The sequence below is a fragment of the Miscanthus floridulus genome, chromosome 7, assembly GCF_019320115.1.
Source record: "Miscanthus floridulus cultivar M001 chromosome 7, ASM1932011v1, whole genome shotgun sequence".
NCBI lineage: Eukaryota > Viridiplantae > Streptophyta > Magnoliopsida > Poales > Poaceae > Miscanthus > Miscanthus floridulus.
Window position 1 is genome coordinate 106,170,095 of NC_089586.1, and position 18,074 is coordinate 106,188,168.

The window sequence follows — 18,074 nt, forward strand, 5'->3', positions numbered from 1 at the left end:
CGGCTCTAAGAATATCAACATCTAGAGCTTCTAAGTACGCCTCCATACGGATTTTCCAATATGGAAAGTCATCTCCCTCAAAGATAGGAGGAGGTCCATCCCCGTGAGACATCTTGCTCTAAGCGATTAAGCTTAAAAACGTGAGCACAAGGCTCTGATACCAATTGAAAGGATCAAGATGCCCAAGAGGGGGGGTGAATTGGGCTAATTCTAAATTTTCTTGCAATAATCAAATCCTACGGTTAGCCCAATTAACCCCTTGTGCCTAAAAAAGTGTTTCTATTGATCTAACGCACAACAGACTTGCAACCTATGTTCCAAACTTACTCTAGCATGGCAATTCTATGAATGTAAAAACAAGTATTGAATTGCTCAAAGTAAATGCTCAAAGTAAATAGAGAGAGAGAAACACGGTGATGTTTTGCCAAGGTATCAGAGAGTCGCCACTCCCCACTAGTCCTCATTGGAGCACCCGCGCAAAGGTGTAGCTCCCCCTTGATCCGCGCAAGGATCAAGTGCTCTCTACGGGTTGATTCTTCGACACTCCGTCGCGGCGAATCACCCAAAGTCGCTCACAACTTGAGTTGGGTCACCCACAAGCTCCGCCGGGTGATCACCAAGCTCTCAATCACCACCAAGCCGTCTAGGTGATAGCGATCACCAAGAGTAACAAGCACGAACTCTCACTTGACCACGCGAAGCCTAATGAGAAGATGGATGCACACTTTGCTACTCTTGATTTACTAATGAGGCTACTCTCTTGGATTCTCAAATCTCAATCACCTCACTAGGACCTTGCTCTTCTTGGCACTCACAAATGTGTTTCTCAGCTATTGGAATGAGCAAAAGTGACTCCACACACGAGTGGAGCTTCTATTTATAAGGCAGCCTGAAAAACGAACCGTTATGAGCTTCTGCGGGGTGACCGGATGCTCCGGTCATGTTGATCGGACGCTCCGGTCAGTTAAACCCGCAAAACAGTGAATATGTGTTGACCGGACGCGTCCGGTCGCATTAAACCCTCACTGGATGCTTACTGTACTCGACCAGACGCTGAACCCCCAGGGTCCGATCAGTACTGACCGGACGCGTCCGGTCGCAGATTCCCTTCCCTGGAACCTTACTGGAGTCGACCAGACGCTGCCTCTCAGCGTCCGGTCACTTGACCACTCCAGTGTCCGGTCGCACCGAACGCAGTCACTTGATCAAATGAACTGACCGGACCCTGCGGCCAGCGTCCGGTCGCACCGGAGCCAGCGTCCGGTCAGCATTTGACCCTCCATTCACTTTCAACATTCGATCATATGTGAATGAAGTTTGCTCCAAAGGATCTTAGGCATTCGTAGGAGCTACCTAGTGCTAGTTTTAACAAGTGTGCACCACACCTAACTCACTAGACTCACTAGGTCAAGCTACTCGTCCATACCCCCCTTAATAGTATGGCTAAAGGAAAAACAAAGTCCTAAACTACTCTAAGTGTCTCTCCAACTCCAATCGACACTTAGAACTAGTCATCCTTAACCTTGTCGTCCATCCTTTGAAAACCGAAACGATTTCTATCGTAGGGGCATGACCACCTCGATTGTCCAATCGATCTCTATTACCATGACCTAACTTAATTGCCTCTGCAAAACACACGTTAGTTATAGTAATCTTATATTGTCATTAATCACCGAAATCCAACTAGGGGCCTAGATGATTTCAAAGGTGATCCTTTGTCACCCTATTTGTTCATCTTATGTGCGGAGGATCTGTCGGCCATGCTGCAAAAGGCTGAAGCAGAGGAAAAGATCAAAGGGTTCTGCATTTGTCGTGGTGCACCGAGAGTAAATCACCTTTTCTTCGCAGATGATTCCCTGATTTTAATGCAATCTAGATACAGTGATGCTTTTGAATTAAGACGCATCTTGTCAATATATGAGAGGGTGTCTGGGCAAGTTATTAACAAGGATAAGTCCTCAATACTATTTAGTCCAAATTCAGGAACTCAAGTCAAGGGGCAGATTCGGGGAATCCTGGGAATATCATAGGAAGCTAAAAATGAGAAATACCTAGGTCTCTCGATGTCAATTGGCAAATCTTGCAAAAAGCTTTTGAGTACATAAAAGGGAAGTTATGGGCACGGATTCAAGGTTGGCAAGAGAAACTCCTCTCCAAGGCTAGGAAAGAAATTCTTGTAAAGGCTATTGCATAGGCCATTCCCATATGCCATGTCATGTTTTGACTTGACCAAAGGATTGTGTGATGAATTAAGCATTATTATTGGGCGATATTGGTGGAGCCAACAAGACAACATACACAAAATTCACTGGTTAAGTTGGGAGAAACTTTTTTCTCGAACTACGCAGGAGAGTTGCGTGTCATTTCATTAAGATAGAAAAGAAAGTACATAGAGAGGGGGAGAGCCCCCAGACTAAGTACCAAACACACCTCCACACTTACAAAACAATACACACCCAAAACAAGGAAGACCTGACCATAGAGCACCAAACCTAAGATGGTGCTACAAGCGATCTAGCAACAGCTCTTTGAGCTTAGAAGCTCCAGCCAAGCACCACAGAGTGAGGTCAAAGAAGAAAGGAGGATTAGGGTTTAGAAATTTATATTTATTTAACCAAGCAATGTTGGCCAGACAAGCATGGAGGTTATTAACATGTCCGGAAACATTGTGTGGACGAGTCTTGAAAGCTAAATATTTCCCAAATAAGAGTATTCTTCATTGCAGTGTCTGGGCTGATGTTTCATACTCATGGCGAAGTATTCTACATGGACTGGACCTTTTAAGGGATGGTATTATTTGGAGAATTGGAGGAGGGAATTCAGTTAATATATGGTCCAATCATGCCGAAGGGACGCTCACTGCTAACAAAAGTTTCAGACCTCATTGATCCTGCTTCCGGTACATGGGATGAGCAACTGGTGATGGATACATTTTGGCCGGAAGACGCACAAATTATCCTCGCAATTCTGACTGATCCACAAATGGAGGATTGGCCGGCCTGGCACTATGATTCAAATGGACTTTTCTCAGTCAAGTCTGCATATAAATTGGCTATGCAAATCAGGGATAGCAAATTGAATAAAGATGCATCATCATCAAGTTCAGGAAGCTTACAGCAAGGGAATTTCAAATGGCATCCAATCTGGCAGCTGAAACTTCCTAATAAGGTGAAAATGTTTGTATGGAGGTTAACTCACAACAGCCTACCGGTACGCCGTAATTTAGCAAGGAGAGGAATTAAATTAGATACTTTGTGCCCATTGTGTTGTCGTCTTGATGAAGATTGTGGTCATCTTTTTTTCAAGTGTAAATGTGTAAAGGAATGTTGGCGAGCATTGGTGTCTGAACATATAAGAGTTATGCTTGAAGGCTGTAAATCTGGTAAAGAAACTATAAGCCTGGTCCTTGACATGGAACCAAAGGCGCAAGAGAAGACTCTAATCTTTATGTGGAAGTGGTGGTCAGCAAGGAATAAAACAAATGAAGGCCGACAAATGGCTACCACGTCGGAAATTTGCAGTTCTGTGCTCTATCATTTGATGGAATGGGAGAAGCTTCAGAACCGGTCCCTCCCTGTAAAGTCAAAGCATCAACTCAAATGGAAACTACCACCAACTGGCTTTTACGAGCTTAATTTTGATGCGTCCTTTCATCTTAATTCGGGCACGGGTGGCTGGGGAATGGTTGTGAGAAATGCAAAGGGGGAGGTTCTGGAGGTGGGAGTGGGACGCCTACAACACCTATCTTCTCCTCTACACGCTGAAACTTTGGCGTCAATGCGGTGTTTGGAACGCGCTACACATTGGGGTATGTCTCATGTACTGTTGGAGACAGATTCTACATCTCTCAGTGAAGCCATGTCTTCACCAAACTGGGATAGAAGTCCCCTAGGGTCATTATTCAAGCAAATTCGAGATTTGATACGTTCTGAGTTTGTAATTTGTGAAGTCTCGGTTTGCAGTAGAGTATGTAACAGGGTAGCAGATTGTTTAGCTACCTATGGTGCTAGCTCAGTTGTTGACAATTCTCACATATTTCTTGATCATGCACCAGACTTGTAAATGAACTTGTCTCCTGCGATATGCCTGGAGATAATGTTTAATGGAAGCACTTGTTTCCGAGTTAAAAAAAAAAAAAGCGGCGCCCTCCCTTCCACTTGCGCGCGCCTCTTTCGTCCTCTCATCCGGCCAACCACCGACGCAAATCAGATCCACTAGCTGCTGGTGCTGGGAGACCAAATCGATGCATCCTTGGCACGCCGTCCCGTCGCACCAATGACGGCCACCGTCGGTCCGTCGCCTCCCCTCCGTGCACAATGCCGACTTGCCGAGCTATCGAGTTGGCCCGTAACCCGTCAGGCCATCCATCGGGCGAGCCCATGCTAATATTAACAGCCCGAGGCTCAGATCAGGTCGGGTCGAGAACGGGCCAAGGAGAAAAACAGCAGGTTTTTTGTGGCCCGACCTGAACCCGGCCCAACCTATGGTCAGCATCCTGAACATTATGAAACTCATGGGTTTAAAAATTGATCCATACCCAGTGTGTTCTAATAATGGGGTAAACACCAATCGGATTTTGTTTTCATAGGGTAAAACCAATCGTATTTTGGATTCCTTACGCATCAAGCCAAAGGAAGACGGCGTTGATACACCAGTTTCATTGGAGGTAGGTAGTACCATTAGCCTAGTCATCATCAAACCTCAATCAGATCACAGACTAGCAGGCAACCCTCTTTGTAAAGGGCACATGCCATCAAAGCAGGAAATCCGCGGATAAGTAAGTGGCTTGCGCATCATTTCAAGAAATCAAGCCTATACTCAGACTCAGTGCCACAAACATGAATAATCCAATGTCAACTGCACTTACAATTCAATTGGAAAAAAGATTAGCCCCCCAACATGTTCATTCTTCTGCCCTTGCTGCTTGTTAACGGATATATATGACCAGGGGGCACGTGAACTAACAAAGCCAAGCACAAGGGCCGAACAAGCGGTATGCTTGATCATCTCATTTGGACTATCCCAGCGCTTACAAGCTTCTGAATCTTCTGCATAACTCCGGGGTTCTTCAGGTGCTCCTGGGCTGCCCTTGGGTTCTCCTGGAAATCATTTAGCACCTGCGGAACATGACAACATCATTAGCAGGCCGGTATAGTAAGTTTTGACACAAGATACCCTCGAGTTCAGGGACTCTATGGTACCTGTCGCATGATAGGATCGGTAAGAATGTTCTGGATCTCTGGGTCTTGCATACCTTTGTTCTGCAAAAACAGCATGAAGAACAGTTAACTGAATCTGAACTTTTGAAGCTGCAAATACCAACGAAAACAGAAACATACTACAATATGGTTACCTGTCTTTCTTGCAATTCGTCCTGACTTATTTCACCTCTGTTGGCCTTGTTGATCTGCTCAATACACCTGCATTACCAAAAAAAAGGTTAGCATGCTGTTTATGCAACATACACTGAGCAATCAGATTACTGGTATTGCATAAGCTTTGATACCTCCTAACACCATCAAGCAGTTCCTGGTTATTTGGGTCATGCTTCAAGCCAGCCTGGTAGGTTTCCATGGCCTTGTCATATTCTTTCATGAAGAATTGAATTGCACCTTTCCTTGTATACCCTTTGGTGAAGGTGGGGTCTAGTTCAAGACACTTCTCCGCGTCTTTAAGACCTTCAGGCATGGCTCCTAACTTGGTGTACGAGGCAGCCCTATTGCTGTAAACCTGTAGACAAATAACATTTGAAGATCAATTACAGGCTGCAAGTAAAACATGTAAGCTTATACAGACACGGCTACAAAATGCAACAACATTAAGGAGCTCAATATATAACAGCAGAAAGAAACATATTATGGATTAAATTATTACATAGATCAGGTAATATTTGCTTAACTCAGAATCAATTAAATAGCAAAAAACACGAGCACACAAGACATCAATAACAAGCTCCAACAAGTTAGAGCTACCAGCTAGCTCTAAGGCCTAGTCACACCCACCTCAATAAGAGCTAGCTTAAAAGATTAGGCCTTGATCTAGCTTTTACACATTGCTCAAAGCTACATCAATAACAATTCTCCAAGGATCTAGCTTTTACACATTGCTCAAAGCTAATGTGGTTCTGTACGGCATGCGTGGTTCTCAGGCAAGCACTAGCCTAGCCTTGACCAGCAAGGAAGCTAAGGGATTTGCAGCTTTTCCTTGCTCGAGCGGCTGAGCCGATTCGACTCGCCTCCGCCGGCAAGATTGGGGCAAGGCTAGAGGGCAAGGCATCCAAGCAGGCCCGTAAGTGATGACCATCTAACCATCAAGAGGCGTTCAAAATAGGCTAGCTCATCACAAAGAGCCCTTCTCCCTCCACATATGGGAAAATGACAATATGAATTGTATGAACTAGCTGAGCTGAGTTGGCAATTGGCATTGTTGGAGGTTGCACGCCCGTCATTGTTACAACAACCAAGTAATTCAAAGTAACCTAGAATAAACAGAAAGGGAATTACCTCAATTTGTAGAGTTCATGTGATGCGACCGGTGTTTTTGGATATTAAGTTGGAATGGAAAAGGGATATGAGTGTGGCTTATGAGGTGTGGATTTTGGTTTGTAAAATCAACATCATTTCCCATTCCCTTGTTTGGCACCTACCTATGGGTATGGGTTGGGGAAATAGAGGGGAAATGACAAAAGCAACATATCCTTTTCCATAAGGTGGCGTTTGGATACAATTTGGGAAAGGGACAGGGAAATAGGTGGGTTATGGTGGATTGGTTTATGGCCTGGTTATGAGATCCATATCTCCTATTCCCTTGTTTGGCAACTTGGTTTGGGATAGCAGCACAATGTGGGACCCACTCGCTACTTTGCTAATAAAAAAATAGCCTGAATTCGATGGTGCTCGGCCTTCAATCTCCGTGAAGATACGCATCCAGATTCCAGGCATCCAGCATGCGAATGATAGCGCCGTGGCCTGGCTTGTTCCTGCTCCTGCGTCGCCATCCCTCTCGCCCAGGAGCAAACCAGCGTGCGAGGCTTCGCAGCAGCCGTGCAAGGCGAGGGGATGCTGGTCGGCGTGCGAGGCGAGCGGCGTCCGTGCGGGGCAAGCGGCGGCTGGACGGGTGCGAGGCAAGCAGTGGCTGGACGGGTGCGAGGCGAGCTGCGGATCGACGGTGTGCAAGGCGAGCGGCGGATCTGATGCAGGCGCCACACACAGGAATATCTTCCTTCACGCCGTCGCGGTTCTCAGCCTACCACCGCTTCGCCGGCGTCGTTTCCCAGCCTAACCCACCCTCCTCCTGGTTGGGACGAGAACCTTCCAATTTCCCTTTCCCAGTTCTACAGTACATCCCTTTCCCACACTTTCCAAACGCCACCTAAAGGTATTTTTTGGGTTAATTTTACAAATCATAACCCAATTCCACCCTCACAACCCAGTCCTCATGGTGGGATAGAAACAATGAGATATGAGGAGCACATATCCCTATCCCAAACCAATATCTTTTCCCATAACCATGATCCGAACAGTGGAATAAATCTAACCTATCCATCATTTCCCTTCCCACCCTTCATAAACCAGTTGCCAAACACCACCTAATTTTCAAATTAGGTGCAATACCATCAAGTTATTGCAGAAAACACCATTTGTGTCTAACCAGCAACCAACAGTGGATGGTTCAGGTTGAAATGTTGAATCAAGGAGTCAGGAGTCAAATCATAGTTTATCAGCAAAGCGAATGTTCAACAAAGAAGAAAAAGTGTATAGTTACAATTTAGAAGAGAGACAACAGAAATCAATTGCATTTTCCATGTTGAAGACCAAATGCTGAGTTAAGTAGCTTCATATAAGAGCAAGAATCCTTTTCAAGTCAACCAAGAAATGCATCTCTTATCTTCTGGTGACCATTCTTATCTCAGACATTCTACCCTATCGCATTCTCTACTATGCAAACCAAGGCACTAGGCGAACCACTCAGCATCAGCACAAATCCTGCCCTTTAGCTACCCACCACCCCACGAAAACACAGACATGACAAGCCATATAAGGATGTGGAAAACAAATGAATGATTTAGTCTTATTTTCCATTTGGTAAAGGATATATAGTCTGTACTTGTATTACACAAACAATCAAGTCATGTAACTGAATATCAATGACCAAGTTTCCCAAATATTTCATATGTTATACTCTAACAAAGGTAGACTGTGTGAAACAGAGGTAGAAGAATTACCCTAGGATCCTTCGGGTTTCTCCTGAGAGCCTCTGTGTAGTGTTTTATTGCTTCTGGGTATTTTTGCTCCTTGAAGAACTCATTACCTACAAATCATAAGACAAATTACAAAACTATAGGAGAGGAACAACCATCACCTGTCCTAGAGATGACATTATAAAACTTACATACCTTTCTCTCTCTCCTCATCTGCTAATTTTGGATCATAGTACTCTTGTTGCTCCAACTCTTTCTTTGCTCTCTCAGCCTCAATTAACTTTTTAAGAGTGTCTGGGTTACGATGCTCAGTTAGAGCCTTCTGGAAGGTCTCGATGGCAATATCAAAATCCTTAGAGGTCTTAGCAAGTTTGACCAGAGCTGTTCCTTTTCTTGTCAGTGCCCTTGAAATCATCTTGAAATCAGCACGGAGCTCTCTTCCCCTCTCCACAGCCTTATCGCAGTCCTTGATGCATTCATCGTACTGCAGGTAAAAGATAATATTAATGCATTACAGCGACAACTTTGGCTACCAGAAGTAAAAGAGGGCTATAGACTATCTAGCAAAAAAGAATGTGATATTTCGGGCATAAGGCACAGTTAAATCGTGTAATACTCCCTCCGTCCATTTATCGGACTCGCTTTAGTCTCTTGCGCGATGACCAAGGGAGGGTTGAAGGAGCACCGATTATCATTTAATCACGGCTTTGTACTAAATGCACCGTGGGCTGTTGAGTTTCCGAGTAATCCCTCCGCTAACACCGCTCAAAACGGCGTTACCGCTGATGGGATAAGTCTCTGTGTTGGCTAGTCTTTGTGGGGCCGCAGCATATGGTCCTTGTGGCTGCATGGTGGTCTTGCTGCCCATCAAGGACAGCATCCTTGACTGGCTAGGACAGCATCTAAGCATCTAAGACAGCATCTAGGACAACATCTGTTTTAGGACAACATATTAGCATCTAGCATCTTGACATATGCTTGGCTGGCTAGCAGCCTATAAATATGTATCCCCAACCCCTCAGATTGGTATGACATTTGTGTGAGAAATAAACCAGAAAATTGCCCCAACTCCTAGTGTCATCCTCTCTCGATGAGAGTAAGAATTCTGCTACTACCAAGAGTAAGAATTCAGCGACTAACAAGTGGTATCAGAGCCGTACTATCCTGTAGCCTGAGCATCTCCTGCTCATCTCCCTTCCTAGCCTCGCAACAGCCCCAGCTAGGAGCAGCAGCCGGCCGCTCCTGCTCACTCCTCTCCCTCTGCGCTCGTCTGAAGCAGCCCTCTCCCCACGCAGCAGCCCCCCGGTAGCGCGTCATGTCCGCAGGACAGTCTCAGCGCTCGGTCGCCTCGAGCACGCGGCGTCAGCAGGAGGCCGAACTTGCCGCGGCAGAGGAACACGAGCGAGAGGCGGCGGCAAGGGCGTCGAAGCTGGCGGCGGCGAAGCTGGCAGCAGCCAGAGCGGCGGCGGCAGCGGATGTAGCGCGTGCGGCGGCAGCAGAGGTCGAGGTTCTGCGCGGCAGCATCAGCAGCTCCATTTTTGCTGACGACAGCGCCGACGCGGACCTCGAGCTGCTGGGGAGGGAGGTAGCGCGAGCGCGGGCGGCAGCCCAGATAGGCGCGGACGCGCCGGCGGCGCTCCTGGTGGAGGCGCGCACGGCAACGGTGGCGGACGGGTCGATGGAGAGCGCGGCCTTCACAGGCAGCGTGGCTCTCTCTCCCCGGATCGGTACCGTGGTTACCACGGGCTCCAGGCTGTTGTCAGGGACGTCGACCCCGGCGGTGGGTGGCCTACCCTCACTAAGACCAACTACGTCGAGTGGGCTGCGGTGATGAGGGTAAAGCTCCAGGTGCGACACATGTGGGAGGCAGTCCGGTACGGCGACGTCGACTACGACCAGGATCGACGGGCGCTGGATGCCCTCATCGCTGCAGTCCCGTCCGAGATGCAGTTCTCGCTTACCAACAAGCGGACTGCCAAGGAGGCTTGGGACACCATCGCTGCGGCACGCATCGGCAGCGACCGCGCCTGCAAATCCACACTGCAGGCACTTCGCAAGGAGTGGGAGAACCTGGCCTTCAAGCCAGGTGAGGATGTTGATAACTTTGCTCTCCGTCTCAACACTCTGTTGCAGAAGATGGTGCAGTTCGGCGATGACACCTACGGCGAGGAGAGCTGTCGAAAAGCTCTTCCGCTGCGTCCCCGAGAAGTACAAGCAGATGGCTTGCTCGATAGAGTCTCTGCTGGATCTCTCCACGATGTCGATCGAGGAGGCGATAGGTCGCCTCAAGGTCGTCGACAACGATGAGCCACAGTCTCTCTCGGGGCCCATCACCACTGGCGGGAAGCTCCTTCTCACTCGGGAGTAGTGGGTTGCCTACCAAGGTAACCGGAAGAAGGGGGAGCCTTCTTCCGCGACAAGCGGCCGCAAGCGTGGCAAGCCGCGCAAGGCGCACAGAGACGCCCAGGCCGACGCGCGAGGACGTGCCGAGGGTGATGCCCGTGGAGGCGCCCAGGGCGGCGCCGCCGGCAAGCACAAGCCGGCACGAGACGACACCTGCAGCAACTGCGGCCAGCTTGGTCATTAGGCCAAGGACTGTCGACAGCTACGACGCGGCCAGGCCCATGTCGCACAGGCGGAGGAGCCGGCTCTGTTCATCGCACATGCAAGCATCGAGCTACCTCCAGCGGCACCGGCCGCAGCGGCTCTCCTCCACCTTGACGAGCCAAAAGCGCACGCCCTCCTCGGCGACGGCTCCGGCAATGACAAGACTGACGGGTGGTGCCTCGACACCGGCGCCACCCATCACATGACCGGTCGACGGGAGTTCTTCATCGAGCTTGACTCTAGCGTCCGAGGCTCCGTCATGTTTGGGGATGCCTCCAGCGTGGAGATCAAGGACGTCGGCTCCGTCAGCTTCACCGCCGTGTCTGGTGAGCACAGGCTGCTCACCGGAGTCTACTACATCCCCGCGTTGAGGAACTCTATCATCAGCTTGGGACAGCTGGATGAGAACGGTTCGCGCGTAGTGGTTGAGGATGGAGTCATGAGGATTTGGGATCACCGTCGTCGCCTTCTTGCCAAGATAACCAGAAGCGCAAATCGACTCTATGTCCTTAACGTGCAGGTGGCACAACCCCTCTGTCTCGCTGCTCGTCGGGATGACTAGGCGCGGCAGTGGCACGAGCGCTTTGGGCACCTTCACTTCGAGGCCCTGAAGCGGCTCAGTGCCACGGAGATGGTGCGAGGCCTGCCGTGCCTCGACCATGTGGAGCAGCTCTGCGACGTCTGCGTGTTGACGAAGCAGAGGCGACTCCCCTTTCCCCAGCTGACGAGCTTTCGAGCCAAGGAGAGGCTCGAGCTTGTGCACGGGGACTTGTGTGGCCCGGTGACACCGGCCACACCGGGAGGACGACGCTACTTCCTGCTGCTCGTCGACGACCTCTCCCGCTACATGTGGGTGATGGTCCTCGCAGCAAGGGAGAGGTTGCGGACGCCATCAGGCGCGCGCAGGCTGCTGCGGAGGCGGAGTGCAGCCGCAAGCTGCGCGTGCTGCGCACCGACAACGGCGGCTGAATTCGCGTCGTACTGCGTTGATAAGGGCATTCAACGCCACTACTCCGCGCCGTACAGCTCGCAACAGAACGGCGTCATCGAGCGGCGCAACCAAACGGTTGTGGGGATGGCTCGGGCCCTTCTCAAGCAGAGGGGGATGCCGGCTGTCTTCTGGGGAGAGGCAGTGGTGTCGACCGTCTACATCCTCAACCGCTCGCCTACCAAGGAGCTGGACGGCAGGACGCCGTACAAGGCTTGGCATGGGCGCAAGCCGGCGGTCTCCCACTTGCGGGTCTTCGACTGCCTCGCGTTCGCCAAGGAGCTTGGCCACATCAACAAGCTCGACGACAGGAGCACTCCGGGAGTGTTCATCAGCTACGCGGAGGGCTCGAAGGCCTACCACATCCTCGACCCAAAGACACAGCATGTGCGCACGGCGCGCGACGTTGTGTTCAACGAAGGGCGAGGATGGGCGTGGAACAAGGCGGTGGACGACGGCTCGGCTCTGATGTACGACGACTTCACTGTCGAGTACGTTCACTTCGAGGGAGCTAGGGGAGTAGGCAGCTCTTCTTCGACTAGCGCGTCTACCCCAGTCCCCGAGCCTCCACCGACCCCGGCACTTGCTACTCCGAAAGCACCACGCTCTCCAGCCAGGACCTCGGCTGCGATGAGTTCTTCGTCGGCTCCACCACAGCCGGCACCGCCACGCACTCCAGCACCGACAGGCACCTCTCCGGGCACGTCTACTCCAACACCAGCTCGTGTCGAGCACAGCCCGGTTGAGCTCGCTACTTCGCTCTCTCACGACGAGGAGCGCATCGACGCGTACCACGACGGCGAGCCATTGCGGTACCGTACGATGGAGAACCTTCTCGGCGACCAGCCAGTGCCGAGACTGGTGCCTCACGACCTAGAGGCGCAGTTGCACCTTGCGTGTGACGATGGCGAGCCTCGGTCGTTTGCTGAGGCCGAGAGACACGCGGCATGGCGCGCCGCGATGCAGTTGGAGATGGATGCGATTGAGAAGAACCGCACCTGGGAGCTTGCTGACCTTCCTCGTGGCCACCGCGCGATCACCCTTAAGTGGGTGTACAAGCTAAAGAGGGATGAAGCCGGCGCCATCGTCAAGCACAAGGCTCGCTTGGTGGCACGAGGTTTCGTGCAGCAGGAGGGGGTCGACTTCGACGACGCCTTTGCTCCCGTGGCACGGATGGAGTCCGTGCGACTCCTTGCGCTAGCTGCCCAGAAGGGCTGGCGTGTTCATCACATGGACGTCAAGTCGGCGTTCCTTAACGGAGACTTGAAGGAGGAGGTCTACGTGCACCAGCCACCGGGATTTGCGATCCCCGACAAGGAGGGCAAGGTGCTCCACCTGCGCAAGGCCCTCTATGGCTTGCGGCAGACACCGAGGGCGTGGAATGCCAAGTTGAATTCCACGCTAAAGGGGATAGGCTTCGAGCAAAGCCCGCACGAGGCGGCCATCTACCGACGGGGCAGTGGAGGAAATGCTCTGCTGGTGGGTATCTACGTCGACGACTTGGTGATCACCAGCACCAAGGATGCGGAGGTGGCGGCATTCAAGGAAGAGATGAAGGCCACCTTCCAGATGAGTTTCCTGGGGCTTCTCTACTTCTACATGGGAATCGAGGTGCACCAGGATGACTCCGGGATCACGCTTCGACAGACCACCTACGCCAAGCGCGTCGTTGAGCTAGCCGGGCTCACCGACTGCAACCCAGCTCTCACTCCGATGGAGGAGAGGCTGAAGCTGAGCCGCGACAGCACGGCGGAGGAGGTGGACGCTACACAGTACCGGCGTCTTGTGGGGAGCCTTCGCTACCTCGCCCACACACGGCCGGACTTGGCATTCTCCGTCGGCTACGTTAGTCGGTTCATGCAGCTACCGACGACAGAGCACCAGCAGGCAGTGAAGAGGATCATCCGCTACGTTGCGGGGACTCTCGACCACGACTCTACTACCCTAGGTGCCCTGGGGCGGCACACTTCGTCGGGTACAGCGACAGCGACCACGCCGGCGACATCGACACCAGCAAGAGCACGAGCGGGATCCTCTTCCTCCTCAGCAAGTGCCTCGTTAGCTGGCAGTCGGTCAAGCAGCAGGTGGTAGCCATGTCCAGCTGCGAGGCCGAGTACATAGCGGCCTCCACCGCTTCGACTCAGGCGCTCTGGCTCGCTCGACTGCTTGGTGATCTCCTCGGCAGAGACACTAGAGCGGTGGAGCTCAGGATGGACAGCAAGTCCGCTCTGGCCCTGGCAAAGAACCCCGTTTTCCATGAACGGAGTAAGCACATCCGGGTGAAGTACCACTTCATCCGAGGCTGTTTGGAGGAAGGGAGCATCAAGGCAAGCTACATCAACACTAAGGATCAGCTTGCGGACCTGCTTACCAAGCCTCTTGGGAGGATCAAGTTCCTTGAGCTCTGCTCCAGGACCAGGATGGTTCAACTTTCCCACAAGATGACGCACAAGACTTAGGGGGAGAATAATGAATAAGTCTCTGTGTTGGCTGGTCTTTGTGGGGCTGTAGCATATGGTCCTTGTGGCTGTATGGTGGTCTTGCTGCCCATCAAGGACAGCATCCTTGACTGGCTAGGGCAGCATCTTAACATCTAAGACAGCATCTAGGACAACATCTATTTTAGGACAGCATATTAGCATTTAGCATCTTGGTAAATGCTTGGCTGGCTAGCAGCCTATAAATATGTATCCTCAACCCCTCAGGTTGGTATGGCAGTTGTGTGAGAAATAAACCAGAAAATTGCCCCAACTCCTAGTGTCATCCTCTCTCGATGAGTAAGAATTCTGCTACTACAAGAGTAAGAATTCAGCGACTAACAACCGCGCGTCCGCGCCAGAATCACGCGCGTCTGCAGCCAATATCGCGTGCTTGCCATCCGCGGCCCTTCCTTTTTCCGTTTTGCCGCATCAAAATGCCGAGATCATCTCCTTATTTGCCGCTGTCATCCTTGAGTCCGCCCAAATGAAAAATTTGCCGACATCATCTCCAAAATTAGCCGCGCTTCCTTCAAAATTTCGAAAAAACTAGCAGTACTGTTGTGTAGAAAATCAAGTGTTAGCGAAAAAACTAGCAGTACTGTGCTTAGTTCGGCAACAATTATCATCCCTTTTTTTTTGCAAATGTAATGCATCTTCAACATGAAAGTTATCATCCATTAGCAACAATATTATCCCTTGTTTTTCAAATGCAATTAATCTTGAACATGAAAAATTTCATCCATTAGCTAAAAAAACTTACAGTACTGCATCCCTTGTTTCTGCAAATGTAATGCATCTTCAATATGACTAACAGTACTGCTAAAATTTTCATTAACTCTAACTTCCTAGTAGTACTAGTTGTCATACATAAAGGGCGTACCCAGTGCAGAGAGTTCCCGCTCTGTGCGGGGTCTGGGGAATGGTATCAGTGGCAAGCCTTACCCTCGCCTGTGCACTGTGAGGAGACCGCGACTCGAACCCGGGACCTTCCAGTCACAGGCGGTAAGACTCTACCGCTTGCACCAGGCTCGCCCTTCTACTAGTTGTCATACATGAACGGAAAAAATAATCTTAAACATGGACATCTTAACTTCTTCAGTCTTCTTCTTCATGGACATCTTAGCTTCTTTAATCTCCTCAACATCCAGACCTTCATCTGGAATCCTTGGCAATCCATTACTACCATTGGAGTATCCACGACTAATCCAAAGCAGGGATACTGCAGCACCATTGACGTCCTCGTCATGGTCTCCATACAAACGAGGAAACAACACAGGGAGCATCAAACTGCAGCCTTCATGTTTGACCTTGTCTGACTGAAACTTGGAAGCAAACGATTGTAGGGCATGCACGGTGTCAGGTTCGTCGACTTCGGCAATGTCCACCTCGGCGTTAGGGTCGTCGACTTCGGCGATGTCCATCTGGGAGTCCGGAACCTCAGTCTCACCTGCATAAGTATCCATCACGAACTGCACCTCGCTCTCGGCCATGGGGTCTTCATCTTCGTCGGTAGAATTTGGTGCCCAGTTGACACCACGCACGTACTGCACCTCGCTCTCGGCCATGGGGTCTTCATCTTCGTCGGTAAAATTTGGCGCCCAGTTGACACCACGCACATACTGGACCTCATCGTCGTGGTCATGGCGATCCATGGCATGCAGCAGCGTGGCGTGGTGTTGGCGTGGAGCGACTCGGAGGCGCGCGCGGCGGCGTGGTGAGGCTGCGACTTGGCGGCGCGGCGGCATAGTGTGCTGGGCACTTCGCCGCGTGGTGCGGTGGCGAGACTCGGTGGCGCGGCTACGCAGTGTGCTGGGTACATATTGACGAACGCTAACAGAAGGGAACGGAGCGGGGGCACTTGAAGCAACGGGAGACGGCGCCACATCAATTGTCGTGTCTCGTACGAGGAGGCCGCGTCTCGTACGAAGAGTGCGAGCGCCTAGGGACGAGGTCCCTGGCTTAAACGACTCCGACTCTTGGAGAATTTTTTTTTGGTTAAACGAGTCCAATAAATGGATGGAGGGAGTATATTGTACTCTTTACTCCTAGACTAAGCACTATGCAAGAATACAACATCTTCTCAACTAAGCACTTTTCACTATTAGCATACGTGTGTGACAAACAAGTAATACAAATCCTCATAATGGCTACTGAATAGTATCAAGTCACGCACTTAACTCCTGTAAATCTCAGTTTAGTCTACTAATGATTTGCGGCACATTGCATAAACCAAATAAAATGGACATCAACAATCAAACAATGTGAGAGCTCACTGGATGAAACCAGCGAAATAGAGTAGCCTGATTTGCGCATTGCATAAACCAAATCAAATGAACATCAACAATCAAACAATGTGAGAGCTCACTGGATGAAACCAGCGAAATAGAATAGCCTCACCTTTCCCATCTCAATGTAGACTGCTGCTCGGTTAGTCAGATAGGAAATATCCTCGTCGTCAAGTTCCAAAGCTTTGGTGTAATGCTGGATTGCCGTCTCGAAGTCCTTCTTCTTGTAAGCTGCGTTACCTAACTCCTTCTCTTTCTGAGCAGCAGCTTTCCTCTCCTTGCGCTCCTTCTCCTCATCAGTCAAATCCATCGGCTCTGGCTCGGGCTCGGGCTCCACCTCCCTCGCCTTCGTCTCAGCAGGCGGCGTCTGCTGTTGCTGCTGCGGCGGCGGCGGGGTAGACTGCGACGACTCGGAGGCCTCGGGTCTCTGGATCTTGACGTTAAGCATGAGGCTGAGCACCTGCATCATGCGGGGGTCGGAGAGGTACGTACTGATTGTGCTGGGGTTCCTCTGCACTTCGCGCAGCATCTGCATAAAATCGGGCTCGCTAAGGTAGGCGCGCGTGGTGGGGTCGGACGCGATCTTGCTCCACAGCTCGGGGCCCTGGAACATCTGGCCGATGCCGTCGGGGCCGGACGGCCCGCGGCGCGGTGGGGCGGCGGCGGCGGCCTTCTTGGCGTCCTCGAGCCCCGCCTTGAGGCCGTCGTTGCTGGGCTCGAGCGCGAGGCCCTTCTCGTAGGCGGCGACGGCGCTGCCGGCGTCGCCGAGGCCGAGGTGCGCCGCGCCGAGGCGGGAGTAGCCCTTGGCCCAGTCGGGCTTGAGCTCGACGGTCTTCTGCGCGTCGGCGAGCGCGTCGGAGTAGCGGTGGAGCGAGGCGAGCGCCGCCGACCGGTTGGAGTAGAGGACGTGGTTGCCCGGGGCGAGCGCGATGGCGTCCGTGAAGTGCCGCGCCGCCTCCTCGAAGCGGCCGGCCGAGAACGCTGCATTACCCTTCGCCTTCGCCTCGTCGGCCATGGCGGGAGGCTCCGATCGGATCGTGCTCTCGAAGGTTCTGGAAGGCTTGGCGGCTGGGAGGGCCGGACGAGGATGCGAGCAGAAAAGTCTAGGGGTTTGTGGGGATTAGACGAAAACCTGTTGAGATTTTTTTATAAAACCGGGAGGAGCCCAGCTGCGTTGGATCCCAGTTCTCAAGAGTTCTGGAAGGTTCCTCCACGGAGTAGCCGATCAGGATCACGGCAGGCAACGGAAGGGACGACCCGATGGATCACGGCCTGCCACTGTGTCTATTTCCATCTTCTTACGCCTATAAATGGGTCCGTTTCCAATTCTTACAAACGTTTGGGCCGCTAATTTAGCCCATTTACTACAGTGTGCTAAGTTGCTGGGCCGACAAAGTTGGGCTACGGCCGCTAATCTCCAGAATCCAGCCCAACCCGGCCGCACCACTCCGCTACCCGCTGACGTCAAAGCATGGAAGCGGCTCCAGCACCTCCACACTGCCGCACAAGCCGAC

General features: G+C 51.4%; 1 protein-coding gene across 1 annotated transcript; it reads right to left on the minus strand.

The window, feature by feature from the left end:
• Window positions 1–4,768: 4,768 nt before the first annotated feature.
• LOC136467481 (hsp70-Hsp90 organizing protein-like) lies at window positions 4,769–17,691 on the minus strand. The gene is made up of 7 exons (XM_066466199.1): window positions 16,673–17,691; window positions 8,396–8,684; window positions 8,225–8,310; window positions 5,507–5,730; window positions 5,354–5,420; window positions 5,202–5,261; window positions 4,769–5,117 (listed from the first exon to the last, which is right to left on the minus strand). The coding sequence occupies exons 1-7, from the start codon at window positions 17,573–17,575 to the stop codon at window positions 5,004–5,006; spliced, it is 1,743 nt and encodes a 580-aa protein (XP_066322296.1). The 5' UTR covers window positions 17,576–17,691; the 3' UTR covers window positions 4,769–5,003.
• Between the last annotated feature and the right edge of the window lie 383 nt (window positions 17,692–18,074).

Excerpts from the sequence above, each read along its gene's own strand:
- LOC136467481 (XM_066466199.1), bottom strand. The coding sequence starts at position 17,575 with ATGGCCGACGAGGCGAAGGCGAAGGGTAATGCAGCGTTCTCGGCCGGC. Across the intron at positions 8,311-8,395 it reads AGATGAGGAGAGAGAGAAAG|GTAATGAGTTCTTCAAGGAG; the intron begins GTATGTAAGTTT and ends TATGATTTGTAG. Across the intron at positions 5,731-8,224 it reads GAAACCCGAAGGATCCTAGG|GTTTACAGCAATAGGGCTGC; the intron begins GTAATTCTTCTA and ends ATTTGTCTACAG.